Raw genomic sequence first — 13832 nt, 5'->3', positions numbered from 1 at the left:
TGAGAGAAGCAAACACAATCGGGGCTGGGAGGCTGGAATGAGACTGGGGAGGAAGGCTTTCCAGTACCCCACTTCTGGGATTTGAGATGAGGCTGAAATGGACCAAGCAGAAACGAGTGGAGCTGTGCTCTGGACGGGAAGACCAGCATGTGTAAAGGCCGGGAGGTCTACGAGCATATGGGAAGGGAGGAGGTCGGGAAGCTTAAAGAATTCAGGAGAAGGAAAGGGGGTTGGGGGAGAGATGAGGTTAGCACAGCAGGTGGGGCCAGACCACGCAGCCTCTCCTGGGTTTTCTGAGGGTGCTGGGGAGCCATGGGGGGATCAGGTCCCTCCTCTGCCTGTGGCTGTTGCTATGAGAGGTGTGTAAGTGGAAAGGACGCCACCATCTTGGTACAGGCCAGAGTGGGGCAGAGCGAAGGGAAGTGCTGACTGCGCCAAGGATCTGCCCTGCCCTGGGGCTTCTGCTTAGGGGAGATAATGCCTTCCCTAAACATTGACACCTTAACATCCACGGCATCAGTGTGGGTCTGTTACTACCACTAAAGGCATCCTGACAAACCTGGACCCTGCCCTGGAGGAGCGTAATGGAGGTGACACAGGCACTGTCCAGCGTCTGACTGCAAAACCCTACCCTTCATAGCTTTCCAGACTATGGACACTCCATCTACTAAGGCTACAACTTCAGGGCTGGCTGGTCAGCTTGGTTGGTTAGAGCACACTGCTATAATCCCAAGGTCAAGAGTTCAAATCCCCTTACCAGCCAGCCACCAAAAATAAAAATAAAAAAGACTGTGACTTAATGTGCTTCCTGTACAAGTCTCAACAGCCCTGAGTCTTCAGAAAAGGTTCTAGGAGACAATGCTTTTTGATCCTGGACCACTACAAAGCTCAGAACATTCTGGCCCTGCAATGTCCAAAATGGGAGCCACCAGCCACATGTGCTGGTGGACACTTGAAATATGGCCTGTGCACCTAAGGAACTGAATTAGTCATTTTCTTTCTTTTTCTTTTTTTTGGCAGCTGGCCAGCATGGGGAACTGAACCCTTAATCTTGGTGTTATAAGGAAGTACTCTAACCAACTGAGCAACCAGCCAGCTCTCATTTTAATAAATTTAAAATTAAGAACTAATCCTCAATTCAGACTGGAAGAGTATGTTTGGAACAACTTGGGTACTTTTTCAACCATAAGTTTTATGAAATCTTTATCCAGAACAAGTGATTCTATGAGACTACAGCCCCCAAACTGAGATGAGCTCTGAGTATAAATACACACCAGATTTCAAAGACTTAGTGTGAAAGAGGAACTAAGCTACCATTAATATATTTTAAAATATTGATTACATGGTGAAATAATATCTTGGACATATTGTGATAAATAAAATATGCTAAAATTCATTTCACTGGTTGTTTTGCTTTCTTAATGTGGCAAGAAAATTTAAACATATATGTGGCATGGGCTGGCCAGTTAGTTCAGTTGGTTAGAGCGCAGCCTTGTAAACCAGGGTCAAGGGTTCAGATCCCTATACCAGCCAGCTGCAAAAAAAAAAAAGTATATATATATGGCTTGCTTTACAGCACTGGGTTAGATACTCCTCATATTATCCACATCATCAGCATCCCTGAGTGATGAAAATATATATTCCTTAAACAACAATGTCACACCCTGTCATTCTCCTGCTAAACCGGGCCTAAAATGCAAGCCATTGAAACTCTGCCTGAGTTACTGCCTACGATACTCAGGGTATATGTGCAAACCCTCACCTCCTGGACCAGAATACGAGTGAGTGTTCTGAGAGCAGGAATGCATGGCTGCTTCAATCCAGGCAGTGTCTCCAGTGTCCCCAGAGTCCAGAGCATCCTGGCACAGAGGTGTTGAATGCGTATTTGTGGACCAAGGCCACAAGACTACACCCAGCTGGAAGCAGGTGAGGCTGGGTCCAGTTCCTTAAAACGCAGGCCTGGGTGGGGGTGGGGGTGGGGGCAGAGGTTTCCCGATGGCACACTTTGGAGAACCATCAAAGTAGAACTTGGTCATCTTTCTGCACTCTCCACAGTGACCAGAGGCATCCTGTAAAAACTTGAGTCAGATCCTGTCTCTTCTCTGCTCGAAACCCCTCCACAGCTACCAGCTGGGGCAAAGTAAAAGTAAGTCCTCACTGTGGCCCACAAAAGCCTGCACACCTGCCCTGCTCCCTCTCAGGCTGGATCTCCTGTCCTCTCTCCCTACAGCCGAAGCTGCCACCTCCTTCTTCTCCTCCTGTGCTCTGAGCACAATTCTGTCTCAGGGCCTCTGCACAGGCTGTTCTCTCTGCCTGGACATCCTCCTCCAGAATAATGCATGTCTATTACCCGCCAAATTTGATTCTTTGCTCTAATGTCACCTTTTCAGCAAAAGACTCTGAGTTTCTCTATGTAAGAGTCCTGTCCCTAACCCCATCCCCACACTCCTTCCTTGCTTTATTTTCCTCCCAACACCTAATGCCACCTATCTGGACACCTGATTTATTTACTTGTGTACTGGTCCATCTGCCCCTTGAATGTGAGCACCATAGGGCAGAAACTTTTGTTCACTGCTGTAGTCCCATCACCTAGACCAGTGCCTAGCACTCAGTTGGTTTTCAATAAAATTGGTTTATTCACTCATTCAATCAGCAAACATCTCCTGAGGCCTTCCATGAGCCAGGACCTGCAGAGGGCATAACTGGGGACCCAGCAAGGGGTCAGACCCAGGGCCTGAGCTCCAGGAGATGGGGAAGATGTCACCAACACAATGGGTCTAATATGGAGTGAGATGTGCCCTAATGGAGGAGTTAAGAGCACGGTGGCAGCCAGCACCCCCACTTCCATTCACTCACTCAGCAAATGCTCCTAAGGTCTACTCAAGCCAGACTCTGCCCTGACAAGAGCTGGGGCCTGGACTGGCCTGTGGCTCACTCGGGAGAGTGTGGTGCTGATAACACCAAGGCCATGGGTTCGGATCCTATATAGGGATGGCTGGTTAGCTCACTGGGAGAGCGTGGTGCTGACAACACCAAGCCAAGCGTTAAGATCCCCTTAACGGTCATCTTTAAGGGAAAAAAAAAAAAAAAAAGAGCTGGGGCCCTAGATAGGAGGCAGCCCCAGCCCTTGCCCTACTAGCTCCTTGTCAGATAACTGACTTCCGCTGGATTCCTGCACTAGGCAGGAGGGTAGGACCACACCCTCAGGCTGGGCCCAGCTTTAACCTCTCCCCTTATCTGCAGAATTTGCCCTTCCTTGCCCTCCTTCTCAAAACCTGCCTTTCATCTCCTTCTAAACTCTTCTCCTTGAGCTCCACTGTGCCCTTCAGAACCTCCTGCAGGATGGCTCCACGCTCCTCCCCCTGCTCATCTCTGATCCCTGCCTCCCCTCCTCCCTCCTCATCCACATCCTTCATCCCTTCTCTTCCTTTGCTCCTGCTTGAAACCCTCCCCAGTGCTGTCAGGAAAAACATCAACCTGGCCTCTGCCCACCTCCCCAACATCAGATGCCATCCCTCTCTGCACCAGCCACACAGGCCTTTCCTCAGAACCTCACCCGGGCCTCAGGACCTTTGCACTTGCCATCCCTCTGCCTTCAAAGCTTTTCTCCCCCTCCCTCAGCCTGGCTAACTCCTCCCCATCCTGCCTACACAGTTCCCAGAGTCTTCTGTGCAGCAAAGCCTGGCCTGAGCTCCCCAACAAGACAGAGCCCCCATTCTCTCAACATTGTGGCCCTCCCCCTCACTGGGCTTAGGACGGTTTCCACTTTTAAAAAAAATTGAGATACAATTCACAAACCTTAAAGCTACACTTTTAGGGCCAGCCTGTGGCTCACTCAGGAGAGTGCGGTGCTGATATCATCCAAGGCCACAGGTTTGGAACCCTATATAGGGATGGCCGGTTAGCTCACTTGGGAGAGCGTGGTGCTGACAACACCAAGTCAAGGGTTAAGATCCCCTTACCGGTCATCTTTTAAAAAAAAACAAAACAGGGCTGAGCCCGTGGCGCACTCGGAGAGTGCAGCACTGGGAGCGCGGCGACGCTCCCGCCGTGGGTTCGGATCCTATATAGGAATGGCCGGTGCACTCACTGCCTGAGTACCGGTCACGAAAAAGACAAACAAACAAACAAACAAAAAAAACCCCCGCTATCCTTTTAAAGTGTACAATTCAGTGGTCTTTAGTACGTTCACAATGTTGTGCAACCATCACCACTACCTAACTCAAGAACATTTTTGTCACCCCAAAAAGAAACCCTATATTCATTAGCAGTCACTCTCCATCCCACTATCCCCCAACCTTAGGCAACCACTAATCTTTCTGTCTCTATGGACTGACCTATTCTGGACATTCCATCTAAACATAATCATACAATATGTGGCCTTTTGTGTCTGGCTTTTTCACTCAGCACGATGTTTTCAAGGTTCATCCATGTTGCAGCAGGTATCAGTACTTCATCCCTTTTTATAGCTGAATAATACTCCATTGTATGGACAAACCACATTTTGTTTATTCATCAGTTAATGGACATCGAGTTGTTTCCATTTTTTTGGCTATCATGAATAATACTGCCGTGAATATCTGTGTGCAAGTGTTTGAGAAGAACAACCGCAATTTGGTTTTTTTTGTTTGTTTGTTTTGTTTTTTCTAAAAGATGACTGGTAAGGGGATCTCAACCCTTGGCTTGGTGTTGTCAGCACCACGCTCATCCAGTGAGCAAACCGGCCATCCCTATATGGGATCCGAACCCGTGGCCTTGGTGTTATCAACACCGCACTCTACCGAGTGAGCCACGGGCAGGCTTGAACAACTGCAATTTGTATGGACCACCTTCTCCCCCTCAGGGCTGGGAGCTTCACAGGAACCCAGACAAGTCTGTCCTATTCACCACTGTGTTCCCAGCACTCATCATAAGCTTGAAACATACCAGTCCTTCAACATATACTTGCTGAGAAAAGGCCAAGAGGAATCCCTGACTCTCCAGCCCCAATTCCTCTAGCTAAATTACTTCCAGTGCCCCCGAATCTGAGTCTCCCTTCTGTCTTCTAGCTTCCCTTCGGAGTCCTGCAGTGACACCCACATGTGTTCTCTTTCCTTCCCCAACCCCCACCATCCAATCTCATTACAAATCCTTTTCGCTTTTCCTTAAAAAATTATCCCAAACCCAACCACTTCTCACCAGTCTCTTCTCATGCCAGTCAAGCCAATACCATCTCTTGCCTGGAGGCCTGCAACACCTTCCCAATTTGGTTCCCTGCTTCCGCCTCTACCTCTAAGGTCTGTTCTTCTCACAGTAGCCAGAGGAATTATTTTAAAACATCAATTGGCCATGTCCCTCCTCTGCTCAAAATCTTCCCATGGTTCTCCTTTCTTTCACTCAGAAAAGGACCAAAGTGCTCATCATGACCTACAAAGCCCTACACGATTCCATCTCCTCTCTGCCTTCAACTGTTGCCCTCTTTCACTCATTTGGCTCCAGCCACACTGATCTCTTTCTTATGTGAACACACACTAACCATGCTACAAACTCAGGACCTTTAAATGCACCTCCCCTGGCCTGGACCCTCCAAGATCCACAGGGCTTGCTTCCTCATTTTGTTCAAATCCACTCAGATGTCACCTTCACTGAGCACCCTGTCAATCCCGGTCCCTCTCTTCCCCCTTGCCTTTCTTATTTTTCTTCACAGCACCAGTCATCATCTGACATTGTATCATTTATTGCATTCTCTGTATTTATTTTCTATCTCCTTTAGGGAACGTGTGTTCCCAAGAACTGGGATTCCTGTTCACTACTGTAGCCCCAGTGCCTAGAACAGGGCCTGGCATGCTGCTGTAGTGATCACAAAGTATCTGTCAAACGAATGAATGAATGAACCTTCAGAGGCAAAATGCTGTTATTAATGGAGTTTGCAGACAAGACAGCTGAGACTTAAAGAGGTTAAATAACTTGCTGAGGGTCACAATGCTGGTATGTACCCATGGCAATGCACACCACATCTACTTGTGACAGCAGGACCCCCCACCTGGTCCACAACCACTCATAGATCCACCCCCTCTCCTAACAACCATATCGTCCCTCCTCCAAGTGATACCCAACAGTTTCCACCCCTCCTGTCCACTGAGCACCTACTTAGCACCAGATCCTTCCATAACCACTAAATCATTATTATTATTATTTTTGGCAGCTGGCCAGTATGCATAACCACTAAATTCTAAAATAATCATTGGGTGCTTGACAGGAGCCACTCCCCATATGCAGCTGACAACTATAGCTAGTGCCTGGAATATGTGAAAATCCTCATTCACATACGTTTCACAACAACCCCCTCAGGAAGGTGTGATCAGCAGTCTCTCCTGACAGATGAGGAAACTGAGAGGTGAAGTCTGGCATCTGAGGTCACACAGTTAGGGAATGGCAGCACTCAAACTCACACCCAGGTCTGGCTGACCCTGAAGCCCATGCAGACATAGCCTCTAAAGGTTCTTGGCAGCTCCAAACACCAACAGCTGCTCCCAGGAATTGGGAGATGACTTGCCACCAGGCCTCCCATCATTGTGGAATCACTGTCCCCATATTGCTGTGCAGATGGGGAAGGACTCAGACCCAGGCCTTTCCTGCTCCTTGACCCCTAACTTCTCTCTAGGACCAATCTTTTCCTACCCCCCAGCTTTCCAGATCTCTCCTCCACAAACCTCTCCTTCCTTGAGGTCTCGGCTCTCCCCGCTGTGGCCCAGCCCCCAAATCCTCACTCTATAACGTCCTCTCCTTTCCAGGCCCCCGTTCCCTGTCTCAGGTTCTCCCGAGACTCTACACCTGCAGTGCCTCCTGTCTGTGCTCTTTGGGTCCCTCCTTTCCCCTCAATAGCCCCTCTAGCCCTCTCCCCACTGTCGTCCATGTCTCCTAAGCAATCCCCCACCCTAGGGCCCTATCCCCCACCAGGGTCCCTCTACAGTCCTCCCCTTTCCATTTTTCCAACCCCTTAGACTTTCTTCCACTCCCAGGCGTCCTCTATAACACTAGCCAGAAGCCTCAGTGACCTATCTAGCACAGTTCCCGTCTATGACATCCCCTCTCTCAGATCCTCAAGCCCTGCCCCATTAGGCTTCCTGTGTTCCACCTCCCCCTGGTCCGCTCTGGCTGCCTCCCATTTCATCGCTCCACAAGGTACCTCCCCCATGCACCTCCTTCCCTTTCTGTGTACATCAGGGATCCCTCTAACCCCATCGTTTGTATGATCCCCCAGCTTTTCTACCATTCCCAGGGGCCACCTCTATGCCCCCATCCCCGGGACCTCACTTGCCTCCTCCCCTTTCAGACCCTCTTGGACCCCTCTGGCCACTCCGTGTCGTCACCTCAAGAGGCACTCTGACACCCCAAGCCCCTGCACTGCCCCCACCCTAAAGTTCCCCCGGGGCCCCTCTATCCTCTCCCTCTTCGACTGCGAAGACTTTCTATCCCCCGGGTCCCTCTGGGACCCCAAACCCCTCAATTCCACGCTCATCCCCTCCCCCGCGTCTCCAGTGCCCCCCGGCCGCGCGCTCACAGTTCCGGATGTCGGAGATGAACACCGCGAGCCCCCGCATCCCATCGCCCTTGGACACGGCCGGCATGATGGCGGTGGTGTCGTCTCCAGGCCTGACCGGACAGGGCACAGCGCAGCGGGGGCTGGCGGGCGGGGACCAGGCGGAAAGGACCCCAGGCAGCGCCGAGGAGCCAAGCCGGCCAGGGGGAGGGCGGGCTGGCGGGCGGGCTGGCAGGCCGTGGCACCGCCCCCTGACCCCTCCTCTTCTCCGGCGCCCGGAGCTCTCAGCCACCCATTGGCTCTGGCTGCTGCCGCTCACACTCGGGCTCGCCTCCCCGGCTCCCTCTCTTATTGGTCGCTAGGCAAAGGCACGCCACTACGATTGCTCCAGTGGCCCGCTATTTCCGTTCTGGAGCGGAGGAGGAGGCGTTGCTCAAGACTGGCGGAGTTCAATTACGCACCGTGGGACCGCCTCCTCCGCTTCGCCGGGTCCAACATTGATTGGATCGGGCCCCTCTCCAACATAGGAGGGAGGGACCCCAGGAAGGCGGGGGAGCGGGCCTGAGGAGGCGGGACTTGGGTTGACTAGGGCCAATGGGTAGGTAGATAGTCTCCTTAGGCGTAGCGGATTCGCGGGGCCTGTCTTACTTCCGCTCTTGATTGGGCGGTTGTAGGGGCGGTCGGAGGGCGACGATCGGTAGGGAAGAAAAGAGAAGTAGGAGGTGTCACTCAGCTGGGCTGGGATAGGTGGAGTGACGCCTGCAATTCCCTGCTGCAAAGAAGAGGTTGGGCGGGGCAAGGGGGCGTGAGGCATTTACTGCGCAAGCGTCTCTCTGTTCCCTTCCTCTCTCCAATCCCGCTCCCCGGACTCCTTAGATCCTCTACCAGGAAGCCTCCCCTTGCCCCTCCCGTCTTCTCTGTGGCTTACTTGTCGGGACTTGTCCGGAGACCTAGAATCCCAGAGGGCAGGAACTGTAACTGAAGGCCAGCCCCATTAAGCAGAGAGGTCCAGAAAGACTGAATGACTCGCCCAAGGCGACACAGCTCAGAAGTGAAAGAATCAGAATTTACACTATATTTTGGCTTTTAACCACTTCTCGATATACTGTACATCGCCTCCTCCTCCTCCCCCCCAACTGCAATGCCTCGGGCAACCTGCATTATAGCAAATATCAAATCAAAACTGATTCTCTCCTCCACTGTACTTGGAACTCCTCCCGGGCAAGAATGGGACCTGGTATTGAAGAGCTGGAACAAAACTGTCAAAGGAAGGAATGGATGAATTTGCATTTGGCCCGGCCTCCTCCCCTGCCCCCCAGGTCCCCAGAGACTTTGGTTGACTAGCTTTGGGGAAGGCAAAGCTACCAGAACTCCAATGCCCTGGGCTATTGAGAAGTGTGGGGCAAAGGAAAACGCAAGAGTCCACTTCTGTCAACTCGAGGAACAAAACTCCACCCCACCACCCTTTTATAATCTCAGAAGCCAAATATTCTTGGAATGAGCCTTGGAGGGGTGTGTCCTGGGTCCTGGGAATGTGCACGCTGAATCCTGGGGGGATGGGTTAAGAAGAGCCCACCTTGCGCGTTCAACAGATCCATCCATTTGGGTTCCCAGGAATGGGGCTTGGGAAAGTCCATTCTGGATTCTAGGAGGACATTGGTCAGCTGTTTAGACACGGAGAGTCCATTTCTAATATGGGGAGCGGGGGGAGCCTGTTTGCCTCTAAAGAGCATAGGGCAGTTCTGTCATAAAAAAAATTGTAACTCTAACCTGTATAGCCTTAGCCTGTTATGAAATTGTAACAGAAAAGTAACAGAGAAATATGACTTTAGCTTAACTTGCACCAATTATTCCTGTAAGCACTTACTAAAAACGGGGAAAGCGTATCTAAAGGTATTTTAAGTGAAGCAGCTTTAAAGAGGTCAGGCAGAAGTCAAGGCAGAACCAGGCACACATTCCAGGACACAGCCGGTCCCCTTTATCCTCTGAACACCTGGCTGGACCAGGGAAGATAAACACGTACCATCTTTTATCGGGGTGCTAGCAGTGCGGGCCTGTTGAGCCTAACCATAAATCTTAAGGTGCCACGGCTAATTAACAACTCAGCCTGTTATGAAAATCTGTCTAAAATAAACTGTATAAAAAGCCTTGGTATTGTAAGTTCGGGGCCGCTTATGAAAAAGCGACCCAGCATGCTGAAATAAACACCTCTTGCTTGATTGCAGCGGACTCTTGTCTCATGGTCTTTGTGAAGCGAGCTACTCCGGCGTGTGTGGGATTTGTGCCTAGTGCACGGGTCTTACAGTCCCATTAAAAACAAACAAAAGTCATTAGTACCGGGACTTGAAGAAGTCCTTTTTATGGAGAGACACATTAAGCTTTCCAAGGACTGAAGGAGTCCATTCATGACACGGGAGGAAGCACCTTCCCCGAGGATAACGCCATTAAAAATATGTATTAGCGGTGGGGTTTGAACTGTTCCTCTTTTTGAGGGATATGAAGGAGAGACATCGAGGGTTCAAAGAACAGGAAAAGCCTGTCCCTGAATAAGGGGGAAAAGCCACCTCTTCCCTGCTGCAACCCTCTACCTCCCTTCTCACGCACCACTTTCTACCCCCTGCCCAGAGCCTACCTGGGAACACATGGCATTAACTCTGGGTTCTCGTGTGGGAGAAGGATGTCCTGATTCTAGGTCCTGTCAAGGGTAGGTCTTCCTCCCAACACCACAGAGCGCACGAATTAGCCACAAATTAATTAAAACTGAGCCAAAAGCAAAGGCATTCTAAAGGACTGGAGACTCAGGCTGGGGAGGCCAGCCTCCCCAGCCTTCTTCTGCAAAACCCTGGGACTATTTGATCCTACACAAGGATAGTTGTGGTGCCACCACAGGAGCTCATGGACTGACCATGTTGAGTTATAGAAGCACTGTTCAACAGAAACACAGTGGTAACCACATATGCAATTTTCAATTTACTCCAGCCACATTTTTTAAAAAGTAAAAAGAAACAGATGAATTTAATTAATTTTAGTAATACATTTTATTTAACCCAGTATACGCAAATATTATCATTACAGCATATTTTACATTTTTATTTTCCTAAGGCTTTGGAATCTGGTGTTTTACACTTACAGTACATCTTCTTTCAGACTAACCACATCACAAGCGCTCATAGCCACAGGCTATTGACAGTGGCTGACATGACAGTGGCTACCATATTGGACACCATAGAATCATAGAATTGGATTTGAGCAAGACCATTCAGGTTCTTGAGGAGCTGCTCAAGGAATTGACGGATTGAACCACCAAAAGATTCTAAGAATTTGACTTGAGCAAATCAACTCTTGATTGTCTTCAGAAAAACCAGATTCACCCCCAGTTTTTCCATTTCGGCAAAGGATCCTCCATCCATCACCCAGACACTCCTGCCAGAACCCCTCCTGGTCTCACCGCAAACCAAAGCCAGGACACATCCCAAAGCCAACCACCTCCCTCCATCACCACTGCCTCACCCCCAGCAGACCACCAGCACTACCATCTCTTGCCTGGATCCTGGCGGTGACGCCCCTTGCTGCTCTCCTGGCTTCCATCCTGGTCACCCATGGGCTAGTCTCCTCACGCAACCAGTGTGCTTTTAAAAACATCACTCACTGTGTCCTTCTCCAGCTTAAAAGCTGTCACTGTCTTCCCAGACTGCTCACTGATATTGCCATTCCCACCCAGCAGGACACACTGGCTTCCTCTGGGCCATTCAGAATGTCCAGACTCATTCCAGTCCCTCCTCCCCCTGCTTTCCCCATGGCTGGCTCCTCCTTATGGTTCAGGTCTCAGCTCCCTGTCCCCTTCTTGCAGAGAACATCCTGGACTCAGGGGTTTAAAACAACCTCTTCCTTCCCTCTCCTGTCATTCTCTCTCTTTTTTTATTTGGTGCTGGTCAGTATGGGGATCAAACCTTTGGCCTCAGTGTAATAGAACCACACTCTAACCAACCGAGCTAAGCAGCCAGCCAAGCTCCCACCATCCTCAAACACAGTATCCCATGTACAATCCCCACGGGTTCCACATTTGCAGATTCAACCAACTATGAATCGAAAAATTTAAAAATAATAATAATAAAAAGTAATAATACAGACTTCAAAACAATATAGTATAAAAACTATTTACATAGCATTTTCATTGTATTAGGTATTTTAAGTAATCCAAAGATGATTTAAAGTATACGGGAGGAAGTGCATAGGTTGTACGCAAATACTATGCCATTTTATATAAGGGACTTGAGCATCTGTGGATTTTGGTATACTCAGGGGTTCTGGAACCAATCCTCCACAGATATTGAGGAACAACTGTTATTGTGTTATAGAAATTTTCAAATAGACCCCAAAGTAGGAGGATATAAGGTACCACCATCTACCCAGCTCCAACATACAACATTCATTGCTTCGTCTATAACCCTCTGCATCTCACTTCTGCACCCACCCCAAAGGATTATGTTAAAGCACGTACTCCTCGTCATAGCTTTCCATCCCCATCACCCAGTTTCTTCCGCAATGTTTTATTATGAAACTTTCTAAATATTCAGAAAGTCAAAACCACCGCACCTCCCACCTTGATCCGCCATTCACATTTTGCTCCACTTACTTTGTCGTGTATGTGTCCATCTGGCATTCTTTCACTCCGCTCTTCAATCCATCTGTGGTTTTGATGCATTCAGGGTATACATTCAATATTCTTCATCTCAGGGGTTGAATTGTGTCCCCCCCAAAAGACACGGAAGTCCTTTTTTTTTTTTTCTTTTCTTTTTTCTTTTTCGAGACACGGAAGTCCTAATCTGCAGTACCCCATGGATCTGACCTTATTTGTTTTGTTTTGTTTTGTTTTTTGGTGGCTGGCCAGCCAGTAGGGAGATCTGAACATACGAGGATCCAAATCCTTGACGCTGGTATTATTAGCACCTAGCTCTAACCAAGTAAGCAAACTGCCCAGACTGACCTTTTTTGGAAATAGGGTCTTTGCAGATGATCATGTTCAGATGAGGTAATTTGGGTGGGTGTTAATCTGATATAATTGCTGTCCTTGAAAAGGGGGGAAATTTGGACACAGATACAGACACTTTAAGAGAGAAGACACAGGGAGAAAATGGCCATCTACAAACCAAGGAATGCCTGAGGCCACCAGAAGCTAGGAGAGAGGAAAGAGGCCTAGAACAGATCCTTCCCTCACAGCATTCAGAAGGAATCAACCCTGGGTGGGCTGTGGCTCACTTGAGAGAGTGTGGTGCTGACAACACCAAGGCCACAGGTTCGGATCCCTATATAGGGATGGCGGGTTAGCTCACTTGGGAGAGTGTGGTGCTGACAACACCAAGTCAAGGGTTAAGATCCCTTTACGGGTCATCTTTTTTAAAAAAAAAAAAAAAAAGAAGGAATCAACCCTGCTGACACTTTGATCTTGGATTTCTGGCATCCAGAACTGTGAGACGATAGATTTCTGTTGTTTAAGCCACCCAGCCTGTGGTACTTTGCTATGGCAGCCCTAGGGAACGAATACAATCCCAAATACTTCAACATATATGTCATTAACTATAGTTCAATGTTTGTCTAAGATTCTTTTTTAATAGATAAAACTTGGGCTGATTGGTCAGCTCACCTGGTGAGAGCATAGCCTTGTAACACCAAGGTCACAGGTTCAGATCCCCATACTGGCCAGCCACCAAAAAAAAAGAAAAAAAATTGGTAAAATTTATGCACAGTTAAAGGCTCACGTCCCTAGTGTACAAATCGATGAGTTTTGACAAATGCCATAACCTGATTTTGATTCCCTTTATATCACTTACCAACCTCAGATATTTTCTTGTTTATGTATCTCGTCTATGGCTTCCCTGGCCCCAACACCCCATAGAATGTAAGATCCTCTAGGGCAGGGATCAATCCTCATCCACCACAGGCTCCCAAATTCTAGGCAAGTGCTGAACCCAGGGTGTTGTATTAAGAATCGAGTATGAGTTTATGGGGCTGGGTGAACCCAAAGTTAGTCTCAGGGAGAGGGAAGTTGGACCCCTCCCAAGAACCAGTGGGCTGACCCACTGCAAGTTCTGGACTAGAATGGACAAATGCACCGCAGTTCTGAAGGGGCGGGCACATCTGGTGCAGAAGCAGAACCCTAGACCGGTAGAGTCCACTGAGACCCCCTGGGGGAATTCCCTGAGCCAGCACCTCTTCCTACTCCCCGTGCACTGGCGCCCAGTGGTTGGGTCCTTTGTGAGGCAGGCTGGAGGGGACAGGGGACTCTAAGGGTCAGTGGTCAGAGTAGGTG

At 49.3% G+C, this 13832-nt stretch overlaps 1 protein-coding gene across 2 annotated transcripts in view; it reads right to left on the bottom strand.

Annotated features, from left to right (window-relative positions):
* AP2A1 (adaptor related protein complex 2 subunit alpha 1) overlaps nucleotides 1-7769 on the bottom strand; it is a 34495-nt gene extending 26726 nt beyond the window's left edge. For both annotated transcript variants that reach the window (XM_063088718.1, XM_063088719.1), the window contains exon 1: nucleotides 7544-7769. In XM_063088718.1, coding sequence (XP_062944788.1) covers nucleotides 7544-7610 — 67 coding nt within the window. In that variant the 5' untranslated portion in view covers nucleotides 7611-7769. The remainder of the gene's footprint in view (nucleotides 1-7543) is intronic.
* Nucleotides 7770-13832: the final 6063 nt, after the last annotated feature.

The sequence above is a fragment of the Cynocephalus volans genome, chromosome 3, assembly GCF_027409185.1.
Source record: "Cynocephalus volans isolate mCynVol1 chromosome 3, mCynVol1.pri, whole genome shotgun sequence".
Taxonomy (NCBI): domain Eukaryota; kingdom Metazoa; phylum Chordata; class Mammalia; order Dermoptera; family Cynocephalidae; genus Cynocephalus; species Cynocephalus volans.
Note: the sequence above shows the minus strand (reverse complement) of the source record. Positions and strands in the feature narration are given on the sequence as shown.